General features: G+C 46.6%; 2 protein-coding genes across 2 annotated transcripts; one reads left to right on the top strand and one right to left on the bottom strand.

Annotated features, from left to right (window-relative positions):
* Positions 1-254: 254 nt before the first annotated feature.
* Positions 255-13,994, bottom strand: LOC129339771 (extracellular calcium-sensing receptor-like). Its single transcript, XM_054994354.1, has 7 exons — positions 13,958-13,994; positions 9,486-9,741; positions 7,444-7,735; positions 4,699-5,520; positions 3,816-4,043; positions 2,047-2,170; positions 255-1,168 (listed from the first exon to the last, which is right to left on the bottom strand). Exons 1-7 carry the CDS (start codon positions 13,992-13,994, stop codon positions 255-257), a joined length of 2,673 nt encoding a protein of 890 aa, XP_054850329.1.
* Positions 13,984-27,449, top strand: FIS1 (fission, mitochondrial 1). The gene is made up of 5 exons (XM_054995356.1): positions 13,984-14,068; positions 22,078-22,210; positions 23,352-23,428; positions 25,766-25,871; positions 26,236-27,449. Exons 1-5 carry the CDS (start codon positions 14,024-14,026, stop codon positions 26,331-26,333), a joined length of 459 nt encoding a protein of 152 aa, XP_054851331.1. The 5' UTR covers positions 13,984-14,023; the 3' UTR covers positions 26,334-27,449.

The following is a 27,449-nucleotide window of genomic DNA, read 5'->3' as shown; positions in this document are numbered from 1 at the left end:
CCTCCAGTTTTCAGGATCTGAGCAAGTCTGTTAATGATAGGACATTTTGGAAGTCTTTCATTCATAGGGTCACCATAGGTTGGAGGCGACTTGATGTCACATAACACACACAGAGCACATATTCCCCCCCCCAATTGTCATTGTCAGCTACTCACAGGTAACTTTTTAGTAAATGTGAGGAATATCAGGAGAAAAACTCAAAGCTGGAAAATTCTTTTATCTGTCCCACACATCAATTTTTGCCGCAGTGAGGGTTAAATGGCAGAGCCCTTTCCTTTTCTCATGAAGTAGCCCTTGGTGTTCAATTCTGGGTGCAACAAAAGAATATAACACTTGGGAAAGAACATTCCACTAAGCAAGGCCGCACTGGAGCCTAGGATGGCAAAGGCTGCTGTGGCTGACTCATACCATCCTTTGGCCGTGAGGTAAACAGGAATAAATGCCAACCAGACGCCGAGGCACCCCAACAAACTGAAACAGATGAGCCAAGCCTCGTTGAAGGCATCAGGGAGGTTCCGCGCCAAGAAAGCACCAGCCAAGCTGAACCCTGCCAACAAGGCCAGGTATGCCAGCATGGCCCAGAAGGCGGCTTGTGAGCCTTTGTCACACAGAAGTGTTACAGCCTGGGGAATGGAGTATGTGTCTTTCTCAGGGGAGGGCGGGGAGACTGCTAACCACACCGAGCACAGGAGGAACTGAGGGAGGCAGCCCCAAAGGACCACAGCACGGGGCACACGGGAGTTGAGCCACTGCTTCATGTGGCTGCCGGGGTTGGTGGCCTTGAACGCCGTCACCACTAACAGAGTCTTGGCCAGGAGGCAGGAGAGACAGAGAGAAAAGTTCAGCCCGAAGACCACTGGACGCAGTAGGCAGGTGCTGCGTGTGGGTCGGCCCAGAAACAATAGGCAGCTGAGGAAACTGACGGTCAGCCCTGACAGCAGCAGGTAGCTGAGTTCCCGGCTGTTTGCCCGAACCAGTGGAGTGTCCCGGTGTGCAACGAAGAGGGCAAGAATTAAGACAGGCAGAAAAGAGCCGCAGACAGAGGTGCCAGCCAGGCTGGCTCCCAGGGGCTCATGGAAAGAGAGGAATAGTTCCCTTTTGGGTAGGCACCGTGTTTGCCCTTCATTTGGCCACTGGTCTTCTGGGCACCTGATGCAGATGGATGAGTCTAGAAGGAAAGGCAGGTACAGTGAACAACCTCGTAACTACCAGACTGATTAACTTCCTGTGGTTCTCTTATGCTAATTCCAGGTGGGTAGCCATGTTAGTCAATGGCAGGGAAAAAATGTAGTTTATTCCAGCTAGAATAAATCTTGTTGGTCTACAAGTTGACACTAGGCTCCTGTTTATTTTTCCTTGTCCATTCCATTGACAACCTAAGCTGATCTCTGCTCTGCAATCTGTTTCAAATGATTAAATGAGAGTGCCTCTGAACATGTGCAGAGCATATGCCCCAAAGCATCACTCTCAGAAGAACCTGGGTTTAATTTGAGCTGCTCGTGGGGGGTGGGGAGCTGTGGAACTATAGTTGACAACATCCGGTGGGGGTCTGGAGATCTGGAATTTTATCTGATCTCCAACTGATTCGAGATGGTTCCCCTGGAGGCAACTTTGGAGGGTGAACTCTATGGTATTATACCCTGCTGAGGTAGCTCTCCACTGCAAACCCTGCCCTTCTCAAAATCTATGCCCAAATCTCCAGGCATTTCCCAACCCAGAGTTGGCAACCATGTGTGGAACCGAATTGTAATGTTATGGCTTAACGCTGAAAGCATACTTTGAATAGGTGTGGAGTGTCATGCTTACTTGGCAGCAGAGGAAAAAGCAATTGATGTTTTTTAAGGAATTCAGAAAATTTCCTTTAGAGACTTAAACTGGGGTAAAAGATATTCCTTTGAAAGGAAATCTGGGACTGTAGTTCTGTGAAGGTAGTAGGGCCTGACACTATCACCGAACTACATTTCCCAGGATTCCCTGGGGGAAGCCAAGACTACTGGTGTAAAATCAGTAGAGGTTTGTAGAGTAGACATGCCCAGAGTCACTCACCAGTCTGGTTTGCCATTTCCCCATCAGCACACGGTATGCAGTCAAAGCAGCATGTTGCCCTATGTGAGAGGTGGGCTCTGTGATAGCCCCTGGGACAATTTGGTGTACACACAGACACAGGGGCCTAGGCACGGGAGAAAAATTATCTAATTACTCATATTGCTTGTTGAAATTCCATGATTACTTTTTAAAATGTAGATTAAAATATAGGAATGGGAAAGCATGCCATATCATTACAGTAACACGTATGCAGAACAGTTAGTTTCCTTTTATTGATCCAGAGGAGTTAGCCGAATTAGTCTGTAGTAGCAAAATAGCAAAGAGTCCAGTAGCACCTTAAAGACTAACCAACTTTATGGTAGCAGTAAAGTAAACTTATGCTACAGTAAAGTTGGTTAGTCTTTAAGGTGCTACTGGACTCTTTGCTATTTTGCTTCCTTTTATACCCCTGTGGTGCAGAGTAGCAAGCAGCAGTACTGCAGCCCAAGCTCTGCTCACAACCTGAGTTCGATCCTGGCAGAAGCTGGGTTCAGGTAGCCAGCTCAAGGTTGACTCAGCCTTCCATCCTTCTGAGGTCGGTAAAATGAGTACCCAGTTTCCTTGGGGTAAAATGTAGATGACTGGGGAAGGCAATGGCAAACCACCCCGTAAGAAAAGTCTGCCAAGCAAATGTCATGATGCGACGTTCCCCCATGGGTCAGTAATGACTCAGTGCTTGCACAGGGTCTACCTTTACCTGCCTATACCAATGGTAATTGTTGTGGCTGTCCACAAAGAACTGGGGAGTGAAGTTCGGCACAGGTGCTGAGAATTGTCTGATACTGATTTCCTTTGGCTTCCTCAAGAAATCTGTTCCCTGGAGCGTTGCCAACTCCAGGCTGAGAAATTCCTGGAGACTTTTGGGGGGGGGGGAACTGGGGCGGGTGGAACCTGGGGAGGGTGGAATTTGGAAGAGGAGGGACCTCATCAGGGTATAAAGCCATAGGGTCCACCTTCCAAAGCAGCCATTTTTCTCCAGGGGAACTGATCTCTGGTGTCTGGAGAGCAGTTGGAATTCTGGGAGATCCCCAGGCCCCACCTGGACATTGGCAACTCTAGTCCCCTGTACCAAGAGACTGAGTCTTAAACCAGTTTAGATATGTAGGCTTCTGTGCAATAAGCCCAAATGTGATGGATGCCAACCTTGTGACGGTTCTTCTCAGCGCCTCCGCCTGCTTCCTTCACTCCCCACTTGGACAAACAGCCCTCAGGTAACTGAATGAAACACAGCCCTGCTCAGATGCTGGGACAGAAGCTGTTCCTTTGCCCCTCGTTTTAGGCTTGCCCATCTCCAGGAGGTGTCTAGACATCTCCCGGAATTACAATGGATCGGCAGGCCGTGGAGACCAGTTTCCCTGGAGAAAATGGCCATTTTATAAGGTAGACTCTGCTGAGGTCCCTCTTCTTCCCAAACCCCACCCTCTCCAGGCTCCCCTCCCCAAATCTCCAGGAATTTTCCAACCTGGAGCTGGCAACCCTAGTCCCCATTAAGAGGAATCTTTCGGATATCCTACCATCACTTCTTGACTGACGCCCCCCCCACACCGTCCTTTCCTTGGTTGCTGCCAAGAGGTACAACAGCCAAGGGGACTGTTTTATAGCATGGGTGTGTAACCAAAAGCTGTCAAGGCAATGTATCTTCATTAAACATCTCTATTACTACAACACACAACTGAAGATTTTGGTCCTAGCATGTAACCGGCTGTTAAGGAAAAGGAAGTCTTCCTCACCTTTGTGCCCCCTCCAGCCCACAAGATGGCGCTCTCATTAATCTCCAGCTCCTTGTTTCGGGAGGGGCTGAATGCAATTCTTCCAACCGGCGCAATTCTGAAGTTCCCTTCAGGGAGGAAGCGTGTATTGAAGATGTCTAAAACGGCAGGAAGGTCACCGTGTTCATCAAAAGACACTTCCTCGCCCGCCTTGTTCTTGAAACTGACCTTCCTCAAATATTGGAGCAGCTGGGTAGAGGAAGAAGGGAAGGTATTATATTTGCCTATATGTACATTTGAAGGAGTAAATTAAATAATGAAATAATACTCTTCTCCTTGCCCTAATGCTAGGTATGACATAGGCTGACCTATTGGCCGACATAATCACCGATTCTTGTTGATCTCTTAACGTAAGAATATCTATCGCTTGCTGGATCAGACCAATGGTTCATCTAATGGTTCATCTACTCCAGCATCCTATTTCACACATGGCCCTTGAAAGCCAACAAGCTTCTCCCTGATTTGGGCTCCTGGTATTCTGAGGGTTCCTCTCTGAACGTTGAGGTTCCTGTCAATCATCATGGCTAATAGCCCTTGATGGACCTTTCCTCCATGAATCTGCTGTATCCAGTTTTAAAGCCATCCAGGCTCAAGGCCATCGCTACCTGCACGAGCAGTGAATACCACAATTTGAATACTCATCGAGTGAAGTATGTTCTTTTGTCCATCCTGAGTCTATCGCGGATCCCCTTCATCGGGTGCCCCTGATTTCTAGTATTATGGGGGAAAGAGTCACAAATTCTCTCTCTCTTTCTCTCTCCCTCTTACCCCACTCATGTTTTTATAAACCTCTGTCATGTCATCTCTGAACCAACTCTAGCACACATCTTCTGCCAGGCATCACCTTCCAAGGCTTGAACCCATGAGTTTCCACTCGGTTCTTGTTCCCAATCTTCTTTGGTCCTCTGAACTCTTTTTGTGCCATGGAATGCAAGGCGTGGGCAATGGCGTAGACTGCATTGTGGACGCTGAAGGCCAAGCCAAAGCCGGGCATGCTGAGAAAGGAGTTCATACCATTCTCTAAGCTCTCCTGCCCTGTGCAGCGGTGGGTGCTATCTGTCCCCTCACCAGAACTTGTGTTCCACTGGCAATTAAAGACGTTACTCCAGAACTCTTGGATAAAGACATCTTCTGGAGAACTAGAGGGATGGAGCCGGAGTATGAAGTCCTTCAGACCTGGAACTTTTTCTTTGTGGGACACGACGGCTAATGAGCCATCGAGCATCTGAAGGGCCTTCCGATTGCTGAAGATGATAATGTGGCTCATGGATTCAGAGTACAACCACACCCTCCCTTCTACTCCATGTTCATACAACTGATCCAGTACAGTTAACACCTCAATGCCACAGAAAGCGACAATAACACGGGCCTGGGATTCTGCGATGGTTTGGACGACTGTCAGGGTGTTCTCTGTGTTAGGTGATAGGGGGAGCATGTGCAAAAAAGCAACACAAGCACTGCTCTTGACAATCTGTTCTCGCACAACCTCAACGCCTTGTTTCCCATACTCTGAGTTTTCACCAAGCAGACCAATCCACGTCCAAGAGAAATGAAGCACCAGCCGAGCTAGGCCGAGGGCCTGGAATTTGTTGCTGGGCACAGTGCGGAAAAAAGACAGGAATTGGGATCCGTCACTTGTCACTGGGCCAGTGGGAAAGTAGCTGATCTAGGAACATGGGGAGAAAACATCCATCAGTTACACCGAGTAGCTCTACAAATTAGGGTTGCCAACTCTGGCTATGGAAATTCCTGGAGATTTGGGGGTGGAGCCTGGATGGCCAGTTCTCCCTTCTGTAAGAGCAAGTGAGATCTGGACCTCTCCTCATTAGTCCAGGAAAAGGCTGCTCATACAAATTAGGTAAGACCACTGGTACAAATTTGTAACTTTTTTTGTTGATGCCTGGGTGAGCAAACCCTGCCTCCTTCAGTACATGAACTGTTACACTTTGTTTCAGAAAGCTTTCGTCTCTGTCTTTTGGTTTTATGCTTGTTTTCAAATTTTCTGCTACCATACCCTATTGTATCTGTTCATTGACCATCTGTAGAGCATATTGTACTTTGCTCAGTGAATGTCCTAGCTGTTGATTATATTGTATTCACTTGCACTGTGTAATCTGTTTTGAGTCTCAGTGGGAAATTACTGTTGTTGTCGTTGTTGTTGTTGTTGATGATGATGATGATGATGATGTCTCCAGTGGAAACTTGTATCAGCTTAGCAAGGCCAATCAATAATAACATATGACCTCCGCTTATTGTTGATTGTGTTTTGGATAATTCGAATTAAGAATAAGAATGCTGTTGCTTATTGAGCAAGTCCTAGAGGCTGGATGGGATTCAACCAGCATTTCACTGGTAACAAAGGGAGGAGGAGTCTTCTTGGACCACCCAAACAGGCTGTGCAGGCTTATGGGACCTGCCTGCCATGTGGAATGAGGGCTGTACTAAGGAGGGAGAATTGGGTGAGACAGAGTGAAAGAGCTGGCTGGATCCAACCCACTACATTCTCAGTTGGCAGACAGATGTGGGATAGAGGAGGGTGGGAATGCAAACGTGGTTTCCAAAAGTCTATGGAATAAAAGAGGCACAGTGCAATGTTTTTGTGTAAACCATATTTGTCACAGTAAATATGTTTGCCTGGATGCTGCAAGATTCTTTTCTGCTGTGTTGCTCTAGAAATCTGAGACCAATTCATGTAACCACATCTCCCTCTCATGGCCCTTCTAGGCAATTACAACAGTTTGCTAGAGGCCAAATGCAGTCCCCCAAGGTGGGGGTGGGGGTATTGGAGCAGAGTGAAGCTTGGGTCAGGGAGGAGCTATTCTCATCATGTAGGCTGGCCCTCACAGCACAGTCATAGCTACAGATACCCACAATGGGTTGTAAGTCAGACAAACAGCAACCAGAGGGCCCCCAAATCTGTTACATACAGATACGGTAGGGCATTTTGGCAGCCTCTGCTTATCTGGAGTGAAAACCTTCACTTGCTGAAATGTCGACTTCTTCACGAATTTTTTTCCTGTAAATTTACTATTGCTTTCAGATCTGTTCGCTGCTGCTTTACAGTTTAGTGATCATCTGTTGTGTGTTATTTTATCATTTTAAATGAATTGTCTTAAAGAATAGAAGTCATCTTTTATTTATTTATTTATGTCATTTATAGTCTGCCTTTCTCACTGAGACTCAAGGCAGATTACATAGTGTAAGATGAGTACAATCAATGTCAAGGGCAATCCCATGAAGCGTGCCACAGGGTAAATGAATACAAGTTTACAAAGGCATAGCATTAGCACGAATCCAATACAGAGTTGAAGAAATGCTGCAACAGAGCAGAAGCAATTCTAGGGCTGACATTAGACAACATAGTAGGATCATACTGGAATTACAGTTTGAGAGTATTGAGACGGCAGGACATCAAGGATCTTTATCAATCACAAAAAAACTTAACACAACATCTCCTTCCTCTTTTGGGCTCAAACGGTGCAAAGGGAGCTAGGATCCCATAGAGGCTGTTGACAATTCTGACAGACCCTTCACAGATGTCTCCCCTCTTCCTTTTTTCCCTGTTCCAAAGAACAAGCACGGTTCTCACCTGAGGGTATCTGTTGAGATCCAGCAACCTAGCTATAGTTCTGGACTCCACGATGCCAGACTCCGCTATAATACCAGCTAGCAGCGGGTGCCGCTGGCAACGAAAGTTGGGAATGGCTTTTTGCTGTCCTGTGAGGAACCGCATGGTGCCCAAGAGGGCGCGGGAGACCGTCTGGCACGAATCGAAGATCTGGAAGCCGAGTGTGACGTTGGGCAAAATGGTGGGATCCTGGTTAAGTTCTTCAACGGCATAGACCATGGTTTGGATGAGTTTGTAAAACCAAAGGGACAAGCTATAGAGAAAGGGGGGAACAGAGGATTTGGGTTCTACACAGGAGATGGAAAGATGCTTTCTGGCTGGATCCAATCCACTGTAGGCTTATCTAGTATCGTCGCTGCACCTTCCTGCTTTTGAGTGTGGTGTAGAAATGCCAATGTGGCACAGGGGGTAAAGTTTTGGACTAGAATCTGGAAGGCCCGGGTTTGATTTCCCGCTCTGCTATGGAGGCTTGCTGGATGACCTTGGGCCAGTCACTCTCTCACAGCTTAACCTACCTTACAGGGTTGTTGTTGGGAGAATGTAGGCAGGGGAAATGAGGTTGTACACTGCTGTTGCTCCCCACTAGGGAGAAAAGCATGGTATAAATATCTAAAATAAATAAAGCCAGAATGTAACTCTTGCATTTGGTAGCCATTTTGGCCCCACTGTTTAAAAGTTCACCCATTTTCACTCCTTCCCCATTATATCTGGGTGTATGTACACATATATACGGGGATATAGAAAATTATATGCTGAGGCATTTCATGAAGTGGACTGTAATCCACAAAAGTAGATTCACCCACAGGGCTTTTTGCTGCCAGGATCTAACCTAGTTATACCTCTGGAAACGGGAAGATGCAGCTCACACAAACATAATTACAACATCAAGAGATCACACACACGTGCAAATGGGCCAGCCCAGGGAAAATCAACTCATATACCGAACTTTTCACACATTTGTACTATTCTGTGCTTTGCACTGCTCTGTGTAGGGGGAGCCTGGAGGTTGGTTTCCTTTGGAGGACAGAGCACCGGTGACTTACTTGATTTACAGGCATTTAAAAATATGTGCAGAGGCAGATCCACTACCCCACATCAGAGGTAAAGAAAAATTCCTAACCCCAACATGCTGCAGAAAACTCACAGCAGTGCCTTTCTGCCTCTTTTTCTCTGGCTTGACTCCAAGCAAGTGTTCCAGCAGATGCAAGAATTTGTCTACTGAATGCAACCTTCTCATCTGCTCCCTTCTACTGCAACCCAAATCTCCCCTGAAATGCTGTTCCTAGGGATTCTCTGTCCCCCAGGAGAACTAGGGAGGGGGTGGATTTCAGGCTGAAGCAAAAAGAGGGAGGCAGAAGTTAATATTCTATGGATGGAAATCCATCCTAAAATCTGCCTAAAATCTAGATTTGCACACAAAAACACAACAACTGGGGGAGGATGTCACCTCTTCCAAGCCCTGATAGGAACTTGGACAAAGTCATTTCCTACAATATCACTCTTTTGCTGTAGACTCAGGTTCCCCTGAGGCATACACTTTAGACAAAGTACATGGTGGTAGCAGCGAGTGCCAAGTCATAGCCGACTTATGGTAACCTCCGGCAAGGTTTTCGTGGCAGGAGGCTAACAGAGGTGGTTTGCCATTGCCTGCCTCTGCAACCCTGGTCTTCATTGGAGGTCTCCCATCCAATTACTAGCCAAGGCTGACCCTGCTTAGCTTCTGAGATCTGACAAGATGAAGCTTGTCTGGGCTTTCCAGGTCAGGACAGACCAAGTACATAGGACACACCTATTCCTTTTAAGCAGACTCCAGACTCCCAACAATATGAAGATGGAAAGGTCTTTCCCACAACTTTCTGTGGAAGATACTAGGGACTGAACTTGGTCCCTCTTGTTTACAATGCACCTTCTCTGCCACTAAGCCTAAGTGATATATGCATGTGTGAACACACCCTCAACCCTGAAACTGTAGTAGCCCAAACACCTGGGGATGCTGGGCTTACTTTGAGTTCTGGCCGACACGGACAAAGCTGTCTTTGGCAATTTCAGAAGATGAATTGTTAGGAAGAATCCGCTGGCGCTGAACTGACCTGTGACACGACGTGGGATTGGGGCGCTCGGTGAAGGCAATGCTTACCACGTCACTTGACTGGTGGGAATGCAGTGGGAATATCCCCCCAATGAGGATGTCTCCTTCTCTCTCAAAAGCCTCCATCCCAAAGGTGAGCAAGTGGCATTTATGCCCACCGATGCCAAGCACTGGGATGAAAAACGGGAGTCCGAGGACCAGGGGGGTCATAAATCTGTGAGAGAACGCTTCGGCTATTCTCTGACAATAGACGACCATAACCAAGGAAGGATCTTGAAGCACCTTCTGCTGTATCCTTGGCCTGGAGGATCTCATTCCTGAGGGGTTATCATAGAAATCTGGATTCAGACCAATAGGTGCCGAGACTGCAAGGCACGCTGAAAATGTAGGAGATCTTCCACGTCTTCGATGACGGTGGGGAAAATGGAAAAGGTGATGTCTTATATAACACTAGAGAAACTGGAGGACCACAGAGAGCACGCTAAGGAGCTCCCTCAACAAAGCCTGCTAAGGAACAAGCCAAAAGCAGCAAGATCCAAAAGGGTCCTTTTCAATGGTCTGGGAGAGGCGCAGGGAGTGCAATAAGCTGTCGTCAGTTCTTAAGTGTCTCTGGAGTATTTCTGCCAAAGGGGAAACTGTGGGAGGCAGAGGGGAGAAGGGAGAGGCACGTGCTACAAAATGCGCAATCTGAAAAGGTCTCTAGGGAGAGCTCGACAGGGAATCTGGTCAGCAGCTTCTGGCTTCTGCAATCACAGAGCGTTCCCTCTGAAACTTTGTTACCTGATAGGTTACATAACACTTACAAAGAATATAGGTAGCAAAAGACACGTTAATACTTTTTATTAAGATCAACTGATATAACACAAAGGAACTCGAAAGCTTGCACCCTGCACAGTGCTTTTGGTTGGGATTAACAACAATGGTTTTAGGAAACCAATGAATTATTTCACAAGGCTGGCTGGGGAATGCAGCAAAAGGGCACAGTGCGGCTGAGAAAGAAATGTCACATTGCGCATGAGTTGCACATCTGGATTGGTCCCCTCAGGCCAAACGTTCACTGAGATTTATTTATTTAGCTTCACACATTACTATTTATTTATTTATTTAGCTTCATTTATACTCAAAGTGGGTCCCAAAGTGGTGTACATCATTTTGGCTTCCATTTTATTCTCGTCCAATTCTATAACCAATGGGAAGCAGTAATGGGGGCAAACTGAAGATGACTTTCTATGTGTTCTGTACATATGTATGATTCTCACATACTAGTGAAACTGGGTGTGTGATTTCAAATTCAGCATTTTTTATTTGAATTGGGTGTGTGTGGGGGGGGGGAGGTGTTTCTAGAGCTCATGGTAGCTCAAGAAGGAAAACTTAAAAACACGTCAACAGTATGTCGCCAAACCCTGGGGCCAGTTCAGAAATAACATAGTTTCCTTCTTACAAAACAACTGGGGAGAAAAATGATACAGAACATAATTGATTCCATAAGTATAACATAAGCAAGAAACGGTTGAGGTCCAATTTCTGCCAAATATATTCAAAATCTACATGGATTTGTATTCCCATGAGGGAGCCATGTTTTTTAGGGGCAGAGACTATGCATTTAACTGCTGCATGACAAAAATTATATACGTGCCACTTTTTCCAAGAGAGGTAGTGGAGAAAGATTCACCTGTTGGACTTCAGTCTCTTGTTCAACAGCAATAGAATAGGATCTCTGCCAGGAAAGAAAATCAACATCCTTATTGGATGTGTGTTGAAGTCCTGAGAACCAACTTTGGGCCACAAACTTTGCAAGCCCCAAGCCTCATTGTCACTGCTGACATATCCATGCCAGCTGATGCACACGTTGTTGTACCAGTTCCTAGTTCCTGTCCTAATGCTCATTTTGCCTCATTAACCAAATAAGCAACACATCACTAGTATTTGCAGGCCCATCGCCATGCTCTGTTAAATACGTGTGACAGGGGAGTCCTTAGATTATTTTTACTCCAATTACTGCTGAGAAAATTGCAGATAACTGCACGAAATTGGGGACAGGTTCCAACATGAAGTGAAACACTTGCACTTTCCTGCACCAATTAGAAGGCTGTTTGCTTGTATCAGAAAATTGCACCTCAAGCAGTGAAGGAAATCTGTAGGGGATCCCCTGTTAACCCCCTCATGCACTGATCTGGAAAGCCTAAAAGGTGGAGGGGTTATTTTTGTCTTGAACTTTTGAGATTTTTTCAGGATGGAGGGAGACCTACCAGAAACACACAGAAAACTACCCCATGCATACATCTCCTTATGTATCGGAAAAAGCGGAATTGTCAGGCATAACAACAGAGAGAATCAACTTGGCTCTTTGTGCCCTAAAGTAGCTTATTTTTATTTATGTACTTCATCTGTAGTCCATTTTTCTAGCTGAAACTTAAGGCGGATTACCACTAAAAATGATGCAGTAAGAACAGTACTGTAAATAGAATTTAATTTAATCAAATAAATAAAATAAACAGAACCCCCCAAAACAGAGAGCAATGCACTCATATGATATAGCAGCTTTGCAGGACTGGAAAATGACGCAGTGAAGCGCTGTATTATGTACAGCAAAAAGAATAATAAAGCTGGGTTCATTGATTATTATTTTTATTTTCATTTACAGTCTGCCTTTCTCATTGGGACTCCAGGTGGATTATACGTATGATAAAAAGTATTCAATCAGCAAACAGATAGCAAAATATGATAACAATATTTGAATCTAACAGCAAAGATTCTTAGTAAAGCAAAATAATGCAGTTGGGCTGGAACTGAAGAATGAAAAAAAACAATGCAAGCAAATATACCTGTTTAAAGGTAACAAGACAAAGTACAGAAAGTTTATCTGTAATAAAAATCACCTCGTGAGCCAATCTGTTACCCCATTCCTCTGCTCCCTCTACAAGACCCTCCAGAAAAATTCCTTTTTGAAAATTTTGCAAATAGATAGAAGTGTGGGGGGATCTTCTTAATAGTCTTGGGCCGACCAGTCCATAAAGTGGGAGCCACCAGAGAGAATTTGTGCGGATGTTGTGGTACATTCACACAAACGATAACAAGTTGCCTCAAAGCCTCCACTATAGCTGGATCTAGCTGCAGCTGAAAATCTCCTCCCCAAAGGTCTTGTTCTGTTTGAACTGTCATTGATTTTGAACTTTGTTTTTATTGTATTTATTTACATTTATAGCCTTGCCTTTCTCATTGAGACTCAAGGCGGATCGCACAATTGAAGTCAATACAATCAATTGGATGAGACATCTAATAAGCAATGTGATAGGACCAGGACTGAAGAAATCTGAACAAAGCAGGAAGTATCAAGCATTTTGATTCTTGAGGCTCATTTTTGGGAGCCAATTTTGGGTAGGAAAAATGTGAGATTATATTTAAGCAGTGACAAAACCCATGGCTTAAAGTGCACTGGTTTGGCTGAGTGTCTCTTAGGCTGCACCCTTCTCCTCTGGGATAGGAAAAAGATTGCCATCCTCCAGGTGGTGGCTGGAGATCTCCTGGAATTACACCTGATCTCCAGGCTACGGAGATTATTTCCCCTGGAGAAAATGACTGCTTTGGAGGATGGACTCCATAGCATTAAAGCCAGCTGTGCCCTCTCTCCTTTCCCAGCCCCACCCTCTCTAGGCTCCATCCCCCAAATCTCCAGGAATTTCCAAAATTGCAGTTGGCAACCCAAGTACATTTATGTATTTATTACATTTTAACTCTACCCTTGCTCCAAAATGCTCAATGAGGTCCAAGTTTCTCCTCTCCAGCTTTTTATTCTCACAACAACCCTGCGAGGTCGGTTGTTGTGTGAGAGTGAGTGCCTGGTTCAAGGATACCCAAAGAGGTTTAGGGCAGAGTGCGGGGGGGAGAGGGAACCCACTCTAACCATTACACTTCACTGCCCGAATAGTCCATCTTTGAAAAGAAGTAGCTAAAGCTCTATCGCTCTCTACCCATCCCCATTGACTTACATAGGATGACAACCTTTGTATAAAAACCGTCTACAACGTCGCAACACGTACGCAATTTCCGGTCTGAAATTATCCCTCTCCGATTTGGCCTGCCATAGTTTTACCATAGAGATGGTGCGTTCTAGAGAGGCAGCAGCACGGCTTTTCCTTCTGACCGGAAGTTCCCAGGCTGAGCGCTCGATGGTTTCGCGCTCTGCGTTGCCATGGCAGCAGGGGGAAGGCGGTTTCCTTCAGAGGTCGGCTCCTTTGTGGCCTGAGGGGAAGGAAAGGAGGTCGCCCTCAATGGATGCGGAGGAAGAGGGGGCGGAGCAGCATGCGTGACGTAAGAGGAGTAGGCGTGGTGGAACGGAGGAAGGCGAAGCGGAGCGCCGAGGAACCATAGAGGCAGGCGCTATACCAGAGAGGACAGCTTCCTCGTCCCGGATCAAGCCCATTTCCGGTTCCGCTTCCGCGGTCGGGAGTGATGGAGTCGGTTCTGAGCGAGGTGGTGGCGTTGGAAGATCTGCAGGTGAGTGGGAGGCTCGCCTGGGGCTCTTTGGTCGGTAGTTGTGCGCTGGGCTAGCCAAATTCCACGGCTAAGGGCAGTCTATCTTCCAGGGAAGTTGCCAACCTCCAGGTGGGTCCGGAGCATCTCCCGGAATTGGAACTGATCTCCAGGCCAGAGATCAGTTCCCATGGAGAAAATGGCAGCTTCGGAGGGTGGACTACATAGCATTATACCCCACTGAGGTCACTCCCCTTCCCAGTCTCCACCCCCAAATTTTCAGGAATTTCCCAGCCTGGAGTTGGCAACCCTCTTTCACAGACGTATGTGGCTGGAAACTAAGGGGGAAGGAAGGAAGGAAGGGTGGCCCTTCTGGTCTGCATTCAAAGCAAAACAAGAAAAGCCAAAGTGTTTTCTGCCGCTTTTCAGCTTCATAATTTTCTTGTTTTTCAGAGCCAGTAGAAAAGAACGAGAATCCAATAGTACTGTAAGACTAACAAAAATCCTGGTTGGGTATGAGCTTCAGATGGTATCTGATGAAGTGAGCTGTGACTCATGAAAACCTCAAATTTTGTTAGTCTAATAGGTGCTTCTGGACTCTTGCTCTTTTCTACTGCTACAGGCAGACTAACACAGTTACCCATCTTGTTTTTCAGCGAGTAGTTTTAAATGGGAAAATAAATCACAAGTTAATTTCTCCTGTGCTTGAAGCATCTTATTCTACTGCATGTGCCTGATCTGGCAAAGGGTTGGGTTTACTTTGCATCTTTCATTACGTGCAATCCTAAGAAGAGTTATTCCAGTCTAAGCCAGTTGAAATTCATGGGCTTGGACTGCAGTAAGTCTGTTTAAGATTTCACTGTTAGTGGCTTATTGGAAACAGGATGCTGTATTAATGGACTTTGGTCCCAGTGCAGCATAGGAACTCTTCCTTTAGAATTGTATGCTGTCTTATAGGCCTGGGAGGCTCTTCAAGCTGTGCAACAACATCTTATGTTTAGCCTCTACAGCCCCTTTTTATTCATTTATTTCAAATTTCTGTTTCTCCCTCCCCACAATCCTGACATCCCTTCATGTCAGGACTGTGTTCTCAGAGCAAGAAATCCCACTCAACTCATAATGCTTTGCCCCCTCCCATGTGATTCTCTACCTTTCCCCTCATTGCTGCAGCTTCTTAAAAGTGTTTTTCTGGGGGGATTTTGGACTTAAAATACTTATATTTTAAGCCAGTTTGGTGTAGTGGTTAACAGCATGGGACTCAAATCTGGAGAATTGGGTTTGATTCCGCACTCCTCCACTTGAAGCCAGCTGGGTGACCTTGGGCTAGTCATGGCTTTCTGGAGTTCTCTCCACCCCACTACCTCACAGGGTGATTGTTGTTGTGGGGATAATAATGACATACTTTGTAAACTGCTTTGAGTGGGCATTAAGTTGTCCTGAAGGGCGGTATATAAATCAAATATCATAATAATAATATCCTGCTTTAGTCCCAAATATGGAACTCAAAGCAGACTTGACAGAAGATTGGCCTTATTTCCTTTATACAGTAGTATTTTTCAGAGTTTAATTGGTGCAGTGTGCCTAGACTTTTTTTAAAATGTCAAACTGGAAGTTAGGAAGTCTAATGTTGACATACAGAGATTTTTTTTTTATTTAATTTGATTTATATTCCGCCCTCCCCGCAATAGCAGACTCAGGGTGGATGCGACTGTCAGCTGCCTCTTCAAAGACTGTGATGCAGAGACTTGGCTGGAAAGAGGCCATCCAGAGCAGTGAATCATAGACATGTGCAGCAGAGGCCGTTCTTGAGCTGGGCGTGTGCTCTGGGCTCACGGGAGCCACTAATCAAATTACTTTGCATGTTACCAATCTCTTGTACCATACACCGTGGCAGTTCTTGTTGAAGAGACTCCTGTCTATCCTAATATACTTCTGTGTATTTCTCCTAGAGAGTCCTCTTTTTCTCTTTCTCTCTCTTTGAAAACCAAGCAACAGCCTTTTATTTTTCTTTGTCCTGGAGATTCATTTATAGGAATATGAGAAGATGATATATCCCTTCAACATGATCTTCTGGAGGAGCTCAGCTACCACCCTCTCCTCCTTGTACTTTCCTTTCCCTACCACCTTCTATGAGTTGGCTGTGGTGTAAGAGACACCTCATAGTGACTCCTGCGAAAGAGACTCTTGTCTCCACTTGGTAGATGTTACATTTCCTCTCTTCAGAAAATTCTGTCCATGTGGTCTGTGGAGAAAACCCTGCCTATCTGCCACACACAGGCAGATTTTGAAGAATTCTCAGAAATGTTATTGCTGTAACTTAATGATTAAGTGGTTGGGCTGTGAATTAGCACTCTGTTGATTTGAATCTCACTATTGCTAGGAGCTCAGCAGGTGGCTTTGGTTAAGTCACTCCTCTCAGCCCCAGCTGTATTGTAGAGACAATAATAGCACTGACTTTGTTTACGGCTCTGGGTGGAGCAGTAATCTGTCTAGAAGAGCAGTATATAAGTGCAGTTGTTATGTATTTATTTATTATGTGGGGTGCCTATGCCTTATTACGCTGTGCCCGGAGCATGTATGTGTTTCAGTCTTGTAGAGCTCGCAAGCCCTTTAAAAATTTTGAGAGGGGGTTGTGAGTGCCCCCATAAAAGGGCTGCCATTTTAAAATAAAGCTTCAATTAAAAGCAGTATTCAGGAGGCAAAATGGAAGTTTTTAGTGTTTTAAAGGAGGCTCAAAAATACTTTCAGGTAATAAGCTTACTAATATTGATTAAGTTGAGATGTATTGCGGCTGGGCTTAGTGTCGGCAAAGGGAATACTGAATAGTTAGTAAGCTGCATTCAATGGATTTTCTTCATGGAACCTGAAGTGGCAGGTGCTGGGCGTGTTTCTGTAACAGAGACTGGAGGACTCCTCTTTCCTCACCTCTTCTCATAACTCTTTCTTGCAGTGTAGTACTTCCATGTAGTAATGTTTCTCCTAGCATCTTTTGCTCCTTAAGGAAGCCAGCTGCTGCATGCCATTGGAAGCCATCCCCTGAAGGCTTGTAAATGACTTAGAAAGCAATGCCCACTAGGGGGCACCGAAGGATTGGTGGGAACATTTGTGCTCTGATAGCCGAGAATACCTGTCTGTCTTGGGCTTCTTTCCTGCTGAACATAAAGTTGAGGGTTGAGCATTTGACCATTGAGAAAGTTTTCAATTGAGTATTTTAAAGTACTTTTTCTGCAACCAAAAAACCCACCTGATTTTGTGTGTGTGTGTGTGTGTGTTTATTGTGCTACCAGATCTGCCCATAATTCCTGTGAAGTTAGGGGGCAAGCAGCCTCAAACTTGTCCTTGATAAATAATTTCCCTATAAAGAATTTAAAAAGTTAAAAACTCTCTAATCGTGGTACTCATGGCTGGGGACGTTTGACTAGCCAGTTAATGGGGTTTGCTACCTGTGCTTGGGACTGTAGACTTAGATAACCAGAAAAATGAATCATCAGAAGAAGGCTGAAGACCCAGTGTGGTGGTGGAGAGTTCCCTCAAGTCATAGCTGATCTATGGTGACTCTTGGCAGGGTTTTCATGGCCAGAGACTAACAGAGCTGGTTTGCTATTGCCTGCCTCTGCAACCCTGGTCTTCATTGGAGGTTTCCCATCCAAGTACTAATCAAGGCCAACCCTGTTTAGCTTCTGAGATCTGATGAGATCAGGCTCACCTGGGCTATCCAGGTCAGGGTTCCACCCAGGGTAGTGACTTGATACTAAGCCTTAGCTTTGCTTGAACACCGTGCATTGTCTGCACTTACTCTGTCCAATCTAAGAGGTGGGTGGACACTGTATTTATCAGTCAGTGGAGCTGGCCTTTATAATTGCAATGCTGGCATGAAATTGGGTGCCAAATTTAGGTTTCATTTCCGTTAACCTCTAACATATACATACACTTCCATTAGAAAGAGCCAGCATGGTTAGAGTGTCAGACTAGGATTTGAGAATCTCTCTACACAAGACATCTGATGTGCGAAGAACACGTGTCGGGAGATGCAATGTTAACCAGGAAGCGTAGTTCTAAAAGACAGAGCTGGTGGCAGGGCAGAGGCTTTGCTATACACTGGAGTTGTGTGAAGGGGCTGTGAAATGCCAGCCCCTTCACACTTCAGCCCATTATAATCTCTCCAGGTCCAAGCCCAGCTTTGGAAGGCAGCTCCATCCCATTTCCATTCCTTGCTGCCCTCTGATTGCAATCCCACACAGTTTTAGACTGGAGAGGTGAAATTGATAGAGTCTTCCGGAGGTGAAGATGAAACTAACAGACCCTCTGAGGAATGATCTCTGCCGGCTCTGTCTTTTAAAACTATGCTTCCCAGCTCACATTGCCTCTCCCTACATTTGATGAGCACGCGCTGAGGCATCTCGTATAGAGAGACTGAGAGACCCAAATTTGAATCTCCACTGAACCCTGGAAGCTTGCTTGGGCTGGTCAGACACTCTCAGCCTAACCTACCTCGCAGGGTGGTTGTGGGGATAAAATGGAAGAGAATTATGTAAGTCACCTTGGGTCCCCGTTGGGGAGAAATGAATAAAATGAAAAGCCGATATCTAGCCATTAAAGACATGCCGGTAGGTTTTGAAACATTCCTGACTAAAACAGGCAACCCCTGATGGAAAAACAGGCTTGGATCCTGAGTATTGCTGGTGAAGCTGGTGCTGCAAGAATGGCAGATCCCACCACCTCTACCACTCCACCTGAAATTCTGCCCCTGGGGACTCCCAGGGACATTATGGGAGTTGAACTGGAGGAGGTAAAGTGACAGTGGGGGACTGGCGAATATCCCCCTCCTCTCCTGTGAGAACACATTCCTGTCGCAGGAGGAAAGATCCAAGCCTCAGAAAGTTTAGCACAAATCTGCTCCACAAGTATCAGTTTCCTTCCTTGGCAACGTTTTGTTGTTTCCTTAGGCCCTAAATTTGACACTTTCTGTCTCCTACAGCAAGATTTTCATGGTACAATGTAGTTTTCTTCCTTTCCTAATGGCTTTGAGGGGGCTGTTCTGGGAAGAAATTAGGATCTTTCTGGCTAAAGAAAGCAATACCTGTCTATCGGGACCTGTTAATTGATCAGGCTAGTGAATAGTTAGTCCAGAACGGACTGTTGTACATTGATTTATACAGAGACATCGACCACTTGCATGACTGTTAAATGACCAAGCAGAGTGCCTTCATAGTAAACTCATTCCGGTCCAATGGGACGATAGGCAAAGTCCACTCATTGTTTTCGACGTGCAGTAGCTGTTCGTACACCCAAGCCATTGTTCCATGCTGTTGTCATTTAGCATTGAACATGCATGTTTGTATTCTTCCTTGCAGTTGTGAAGGCCTTGGTGGGGAGGAGGGGGGGAAATCGTAGGGAAAAAAGAACACTCCCCCCCCCCCCCAGATTTTTCTCATTGGAAAATTTTGAGGAGCACTGACAATATCTGGAATATTCTCTTTTTGGAGTGAGTGCAATGGTTTTCCTCGACCGAAACCTGTCATGTGAAGACTTGTATGCAAAACAATGTACAATGTTAGAGAAGGCTGATTTCAGTACACAGATCCGTGACATTTCTTCGTCAAATCGGGCGCTGTCATCAGTTGAATATACAGGGTCTCTTTCTTTTGTGGACTGCTGCTTGTCTTCCTCTGGTGACCTTTAAAACTTAGATGTACGTGTTTAGATAGCATAAGGTGCAGCACTTCACAGCCTCTCTCTTTAGTTTGAGGTATAGTCACGTCTCTGCCTGTAGACAAGTCAAGAGTTTATCGTTGAAATTTCCTAAATGTGTGTGTGATCAGTTAGGAAAGCTACATTTTATGTTAGAGCAGTACGTTTAGGTTTGATGAGAAAGCAAGCGCTACATATATTCTGATTTCCTGCGAAATGATCATTACTCCAAGAGGAGAGGGGTGGGTTTCCATGGCTTTTAAAACATTTGCAAATTTTACATGTTTGCCTTGGACAAGAATTTAAATTTAAATGTGAGGCTGATGTACTTAAGAGTCAGCTGTTGGAATTCTGATCAGCAAGTCTCACACTGAAGTCCTAAGCAGACTGATTCCAGTGGTCTTAAACTGGAGTAACTGCTTAAGATTTCACTGTTTACGGGGCCAGGCCTCTGCCCGAATATAACAGCAGACAAGTTCCTGTGCAACGTGCTGCTCCCACAGCGCACACATCCCTCTTGGGGAGGACTGATTCAGCCCCTGGTGCTGCTAGTGGCCGGTCCCTGTGATAGAGAATCTGGGCCCCGCAGAAGGCCAGCCTGAGGGACTCTTCTTGGCTTCCTGCTGGTGTTTCCAGGCACTTGAGAAAGGTGTGTTGCAACCATCCTGTTGTTCAAACAGATTTCTGTTTCCTTAAAACTGAAATGAAAGGGCTGCTTTATGGCAGATGACGTTTCCTCCTTGACTTGCTGTTTTTGGTAAGCGTGGGTTTTCGAGCTGGCTTGTGAGCAGTCACACCCACTTGGACAGATCTTTGGCTTGCCTCGGCCATCCTTGGAGCATTGAAGAGAGTTCACCCCGTTTGCTAAAGGTTAACTTGACTCTCACTGTTGTCTGGGAAACTCTCCCTCCCCTTCAATGTCTCTAAGTTCGCTTTAGAGTCCATTATTAAACAGGGTGCAATTAGCGTATTTCTTCCAATGTCAGGATAGGTGGTTTGCGTAGGTACCGAGCTGAGAATCCCTTTGACCCTCCAGGGTTCTACCAAACCCTGGAGGGTCTAATTGCCTTTGGGAGCAATTTGTGTCCCCTATTCAGATATTTCTGTTGGTGGGAGACAAAAAGATTAGTGTTTGGTTTCCAGCAGCCTGAATGCAGTCACAGAGGTGGCTGGTGCACGTTTTTTTAATAAAATAAATTCTCGTGGTTCTTGTGTAACGCTTCGTAAGAGATCCGGTTGGCAAGCTGGGTAGCGGTTCCTGTTGGAGCCATTCCTCCTATGGGAATGCTGTGCTCTTCACCAGGGAGTTGATGTCTAGAGCAAAGAAATTTAATTAAACTCCAGGCTCGAGCAAACAAGAGAAGGCTTTTGTGTTAGTTGTGCAATAGGGAGAATGTACAAAATTCTGCTTTTTAGTTGTTGAGAAAAAGTAAGAGTGTTTTTGGCTGTGCTCATTGTGGGGCAGCTAGTGCCTGGGCACTGGGTATACTTCCCACCCCTGCTGACCTTGTTTTATCCTCACAAGAACCTTATGGGATGAATCCAGAGTTAGAAAGTCTCTAAACAGGACTCTTCTCTGCTACAGTGGGAAGGGCAAAGAGCTGGATTGCATTTGAAGGATCTTCTCTGCTGAGGGTCCGCCGGCTTTTTAAACTATATAGTAGCCATAAAGCCAGGGACTTTTCCCTATCCCCAGCTCAATTCGTTATCTCAGGAGAACAGATGACAAAATACTGTTCTGCGCAGCTATTAGCTTATGACATTCACTGCTGCAGGAGAGGGTGACAGCCAATACAGCAGGCTTCGTGGTGGAGGGTTAGGCAAACTCTTGAAGGACAGGCCTTTTAACTAAATACGATCTCCAAGTTCAGATGCAGTTTAATTTTTAATAATTGGTGAGGGTGGCGCGCAGCGTAGGAGGCTTGCCGGTGCGGAAAAAGCTTCTGAACCATGCAGTCTTTACATTTGATCCAGCAGGGCTGCTCTTACATTCAACTTGCACGATTCTGATACACCAGAGAGGTAGTTGAGGTTCATCATAGGATATTCCACTTACACAGGGCCGGAGGAGACAAGGTGACTTGCTTGTGGCGGGCAGCAACGCTCTGCCCCACCCTAACACTGTTGCTGCTTGGCCCTGACCCACCTGCAGTCTTCCCCCTGCGGCAAACTGCATTCAGGATAGTGGTGGGTTGATCACATGGGCACGGGGTTTCAAAGCACTCTCAAATCACTTTGGCAAGTTGAGGAGTGCCCCTTCCTCTTTCGAGAGCAGTGCACTGGGGGCCCTTCTCTCGGGACTTGCTATAACCCCCAATCCCTTCCCTTTGCATGTCCTGCAGAGATTTGAGAAGAAGTACAATGCGGAGGCAAACACTGGCACCATCTCCAAAGGGACCAAGTTTGAGTACGCCTGGTGCCTTGTGCGCAGCAAATACAACGAAGACATCAAGAAGGGCATCGTGCTCCTGGAAGGTAAGCTGAGACCGGGGCAGCTGCTGGGCCAAGTCGCCACCCGGTTCCTGCTCATTCCACCCCATAGCAAAGCAGCTGACAAAACACCACCTCAGGAACAGAACCCATTCTCTTTTCTGACACTCAGTGAGGCACAGCCTCTCCCTGCTCCAGCCTTACCTCTGGGACAGGGTCATAGTTCAGTGGTAGGAGTCCTTGTTTGATGTGCAGGTGCCTTGTTCAGTCCTTGGTGTTCCCAGTTAAGGAAGCAGGACTTGAGAAAGACCTCCTGCCCGAGCGAGGCACTGGAGAGCGACTCCTTGTGGAAGTCTGCAGGAGTGGACTAGAGGCCCAGCTACTCCCCCCTGTTCCCTGCGGACACAGCAGAGAGCAAAGAGCTGGAGCCAGAAAGGCGCAATCATGGGAAGAGGAGCAGTGGACCCAGCCCAGGGTTCGACCATCACTCTTCCGAGGATAATCCTTCTAATAGTGGCGGGCGAGCTGAATCCCTAGCAGGTGGCAAGTACTGGACACCTAAAGGACAGCAGGATATGAGTCCAGTGGTACCTTAGAGACCAAGATTTTCAAGGTATAAGCTTTCAAGAGGCAAAGCTCCTTCAGATCTGAAGAAGAGAGCTTTGACTCTCAAAAGCTTATAGCTTGACAATTTTGTTGGCCTCCCAGGTGACACTGGACTCAAGTCCTGCCGTTCTCCTGCAGACCAGCATGGTTCCCTGCCTAAAGCTAGAGTACAGGATGGCTCCAAGGAGACATGGGGAAGCCAGTTCAGGTGTGAGCCTGTGGACGTGGTAGTGGCTGCATCTGGGAAGCCTCTGACCGGCTTAGGTATGGATACATCTGCCACTGCTTTCCACCATCGGTTCCACGGCTGTCTTTCTTCAGCCAGGAGCAACTGTTGTGCTTCCCAGATCTGGTCCTCTTTGTCTCGCCAAAGTCCCAGAAGTCCGAGGCCGCTCCTCGTCCGATTGTCAAGTGTCCTTGAGGGGCTGCTCTTCACATGTGAATTTGTTTGCTTTTGTGGGCGGGTGGCTCGTGAGTAGTCAGAAGCAGGTAGTGCAGAAATCCATACACCGCAATACTGTTTTTCTTTTTCTTTGAAGGTAGCTGCTAGGTATTAATATCCACTTCTCTTCACCCTTAGATTTGTTGCCAAAGGGAAACAAGGAAGAGCAGCGTGACTATGTCTTCTACCTCGCAGTAGCCAATTACCGGCTGAAGGTGAGTTTGCTGAGGTCCGACCGTTTCCCACTTTGGCTCTTGATTGGCAGCTAGCTTGGCCAGTGGGCCATCACTAAGAGGATGGCATGCGTAGGAAGGGAGGGATCAGAGCCATCTTTACCTTCTCCTTGCCTTTCTTGTTGACCTTTGGCAAATGCTTCAGCGTTCCTCTCTTGCTACTGTAATGTCCCCTCACCCCCGTGGCTCTGATTTGACCCAGGACTCCCAAGTGGCTGATCCCTTCCCTTATATCGCCCCCTATGGAGATAATTTCCGTAAATTGCCCACTTAGTTTTTTGCTTGGCCTCTTTGTGACTGTAAAGCAAAGAATTTCCCAAGTGTGCTGGATCCCTGATGGCTTCAGTATAGCAATGGCATTTGGCTTGGATCTGAAATAGCAAGAACGGGGCTTTGAGAGAGAAGTGGAATGCTCCCACCTGTCCTGTTCCGCTGCAGCACTCTGCACCCCCATTCTGTCCTACATCCGGCTGTCAGGGGAGCCCCCCCCCTCCAAGAAAAACACTGGGGGAGATGCAGTGTCCAGCAGCAAGACACGAGGAATTGGTGAACGTCAGCTTCACCTCTTCTGTTGTGGGAAATTTATTTATTTAAAACATTGGAGCTCTGCCTTTCCTCCCAAATAGGGCCTTCAAAGTGGCAAACAGCCATAGACACGTTAGAATCCACTTTAAATAACACATATATAAAAAAATCAATCATCCTGCCCTGGCAAGATTGGCTCGCAACTGAGGGTGCCTGGCCTTGTCTCTTTCCCCATGAAGATTCAAGAGTAGAATGGCAAGTTCTAGGTTTCGTCAAGCAGCAGATATGCTCTGTTGCAGCGATAGCGCAGGGAGAAATCAGGTACGTGTCTCTGTTCTTTCGGTGCGTGTGATCTAACCACATTCTCTCCCCCTACACACAAATGCTCAACCAAGTGAAAAGAGGTCAGCTCCTCTGGCAAGGCAGAGGTGAAAGTCTCTCCCTCCCACGTCCTCCCCCACCCCCGATTAGTTCAGCCCTCCTTATCTCTGCAGTTAATCCCAACTCCATAAACTTGGGTGGCGCCCGGACACAACTGTCTTGGCTTAGCCCGTTATCAGCGCTCTTTATGGACTGCGAGACCAGCACATCATAACTCTTCAATTGTCAGGTGTGGCGTTAGGGTAGATAAGAACTTGGATCATTCTGGCTCGCAAGGGAGGGGCAGTGCGGAGCGCAGCAGCGCTGAGTGGGTGGTGGTGCTAGGGATGGTGACCCCCTATGTGCCATGCTTGAATTCATTGTGGCAGAATAGATAGCGGTCATGTCTGGCTGTCTTGGGTCAAGCTCAAAGCTTCCGGTGTGACTTTGGCCAAGTTACTGTCCGTTATGAAGGAAAAAGCAGTTTTGTTGTGTAGGGATTTGATTGTCTGCAGATAACCACCCACAATGCTCCATGACCACAATGATAGAGCTGTATCGCATATTCTCTCTCCTAGTCTTGGGCTAGAAGGGAGAACACGAGCCTCATGCACAGCCAGAAAGCCAGTGTAGTGTAATGGTTAGAACATTGACCTAGGATCCAGAAGACCCAGGTTCGAATCCCCACTCTGCCGTTAAAGCTTGCTTAGCTGCATATTTGCTCCTTACCTGACCTCACAGTGTTGCTGTGAGCATGAGATAGAGGAGAGGAAGACAATGCCAGGTGCTTGGTGTCCCCATTTGAGGGAAAGGTGGAGTATAAATGAAGTAAATAAATAATAATAAAGACATAGCGAAAATAATCTCAATGAAATGCCCCTTGTTTCCTCAGCAAAGAGCTGCTAAGGTCACCTAGGCCAGCATTTGGTCCCTGGCAGTAAATTGGCCGGTGTGACCGTGAAGCTCTCAGAGTGTGGTGGTAACAACCCCAACATCTGGTGCATGGAGGTATATTTTCTTGAAATGCAGAGGTTCTATTTATCCATCATGCCATTGGTAGATCCATTTTTCTCATGAACTTAACTCCCTTGCACAGCCAAGGAAACCTGCACAAAGCATTTCTGTGTCCGTCCTGAATCTGCCACTGGTGGACTTTGAGTGACACATGGTGTGTTTGGGGGGAGGGGGGATCTTCTCCATTTTTGACTCTACAAATGTTCGTCATATCCCATTTCCTGCCTCTCTGCACCCCCCCCTCTCTCTCTCTCTCTCTCTCTCTCTTTCTTTCTTTCTTTCTTTCTTTCTTTCTTTCCTTCTTTCTTTCTTTCTTTCTGCCAGCAATCCCCCAGTTTCATGCACTTTCCATAAAAGGTGCCCTAAAACTACACAAGGAGCTGAAACACAAATGCTTATTCCCACTCTTCTCTGTGGCAGGAGTATGAGAAAGCTCTGAAGTACATCAGGGGGCTGCTGAAGACGGAGCCGACCAACACTCAGGCCTTGGAGCTGGAGAAACTCATCAACAAGGCCATGCAGAAAGGTTAGTGGGAGGACTGAATGAGAGAGACTCTGTGGGGGGGGGGGGTGGTTAGAAGGCATTGTGTTACCCCTCCCATCGTTTCCAAGCAAGACCAAATCCTTAGTTAAAATATCTCCAGTATTTTTTAGAAGAGCCGGGGAATTGTTTTGTTGATAAGGGGATGGTAGTTGGTCCTAAAGCATGCTCTCCTTCCGAGAGCAAGGGACAATTGTTGGATGATTTCAGTGATCTTTTTGGTCACCATGGCAATCTGGTGGCCCGGTGTTTCCAGCCCCTCTTTGCACCGTTAGAGTAAAAAAGACTCTTTAACTCACCTCGCAGTCCTTAACTGGCACTTAGGAAGCTGCCTTTGTTCTTTCTACAGATGGCCTGGTCGGCATGGCGATTGTTGGCGGCATGGCGTTGGGTGTGGCCGGGCTGGCCGGCCTCATTGGCTTGGCTGTTGCCAAATCGAAATCCTAACTGGCGTAAGGCCTTGTGTCCCCCTTACCTCTCGGCTGGAGCGGCTGGACATGGCAACCGATAGTCTAACCCTGCAGAGAAGTCAAGAGACATTAAAAACGCTCACCTGATGGCGACTAACCTGACCATGATTCCTGGCTTCCCCTTGTCCCGATGGGCTGGAGTGCTTTGGCGGGAGGGCAAGTGGATATTCAGCTTTAGTAGCATGATAGAAGATGGGCCGGAGGTGGGGGGAGGCCTTCAGCTCTGATAACCTGACTCTCCTGCCATGTAACCCAAATTTTGGTTCTTTGCCACAGCCTCTTTCTCTTCCAGATCTGGGTATATTAGTATCTCCCTTTGCTTTCCTTCTCCGCAATTTGCTGGAGGCCTCAGAAGTTCCCTTTCTGCCGGGCAAAAGCTGCTGAATACCTGGGAGGTAAATGAATGCCTTTGATTGTCTGGGAAAGATTGGTGGTATCTCTTCTGAGAAGCTGAGGTCCACCTTGGCTTTTAGCAATGGGCTTGGCTGTTGTACGCAATGGCCAGTTGCCTGGGAGAAGTTGGGAAGAAGTTGGGTTTTTTAAACCCCCTTTGCTGACCGCTTTTGTTCTGCATGTGCGGTCATGCCTCACGTGTCCCCCCGTCCTGGGCATCTGCAGCCCTCTGTCACGTAGGTTCTTTAGAGCCATCCTCTACTGGGTCAGTTGTGTAGGCTCTGTTTGTTTAAATTTATCTGCCCTTTTCATTTAAGGGAGACTATGGGAATGTGGTGGCTGCAACATGAGAATTAGTTGTACCTGCCTTTTAATGGATTGAGGGGAGCCCACTTGGAAAAGTAGAATACCTGCTACACGGGAGGAAGACCTCAGCCACATTTTTAGTGTAGCGCATCTGTTTTTGCAACGGTGGAAAAGAGAAAGATGGAGGTTCACATTAGGAAACTGATCAGCCAAGATCCTTTAACACTAAGGTGAAGTGGCAGCTGGTCTTCAGAGATAATCCCCATTTCGCACCTACTACTTCCCTTCACTTTTGGTAATTCACCTCCTTGCTCTTCTAACGGGTGCTCTTATATTCTTCTCTAGCCTCTGAGTTGAGCGAGGCAGAAATGTGAATTAAAAAGTTACAATAAGA

Source organism: Eublepharis macularius, chromosome 12 (assembly GCF_028583425.1).
Source record: "Eublepharis macularius isolate TG4126 chromosome 12, MPM_Emac_v1.0, whole genome shotgun sequence".
NCBI classification, from domain to species: Eukaryota; Metazoa; Chordata; class Lepidosauria; order Squamata; family Eublepharidae; genus Eublepharis; species Eublepharis macularius.
The sequence above is the reverse complement of the archived record's forward strand: the minus strand, read 5'-3'. Positions and strand labels throughout refer to the sequence as shown.

Coding starts and splice junctions, on each gene's coding strand:
- LOC129339771 (XM_054994354.1), bottom strand. CDS start 13,994: ATGGGCTTGATCCGGGACGAGGAAGCTGTCCTCTCTG. Junction 5,521..7,443: donor ATCTCAACAGATACCCTCAG/GTGAGAACCGTG, acceptor CCATGTTCCTAG/ATCAGCTACTTTCCCACTGG. Junction 2,171..3,815: donor GGGCTGGAGGGGGCACAAAG/GTGAGGAAGACT, acceptor TCCCGTGCCTAG/GCCCCTGTGTCTGTGTGTAC.
- FIS1 (XM_054995356.1), top strand. CDS start 14,024: ATGGAGTCGGTTCTGAGCGAGGTGGTGGCGTTGGAAGATCTGCAG. Junction 14,069..22,077: donor TGGCGTTGGAAGATCTGCAG/GTGAGTGGGAGG, acceptor CATGTCCTGCAG/AGATTTGAGAAGAAGTACAA. Junction 22,211..23,351: donor GGGCATCGTGCTCCTGGAAG/GTAAGCTGAGAC, acceptor CTTCACCCTTAG/ATTTGTTGCCAAAGGGAAAC.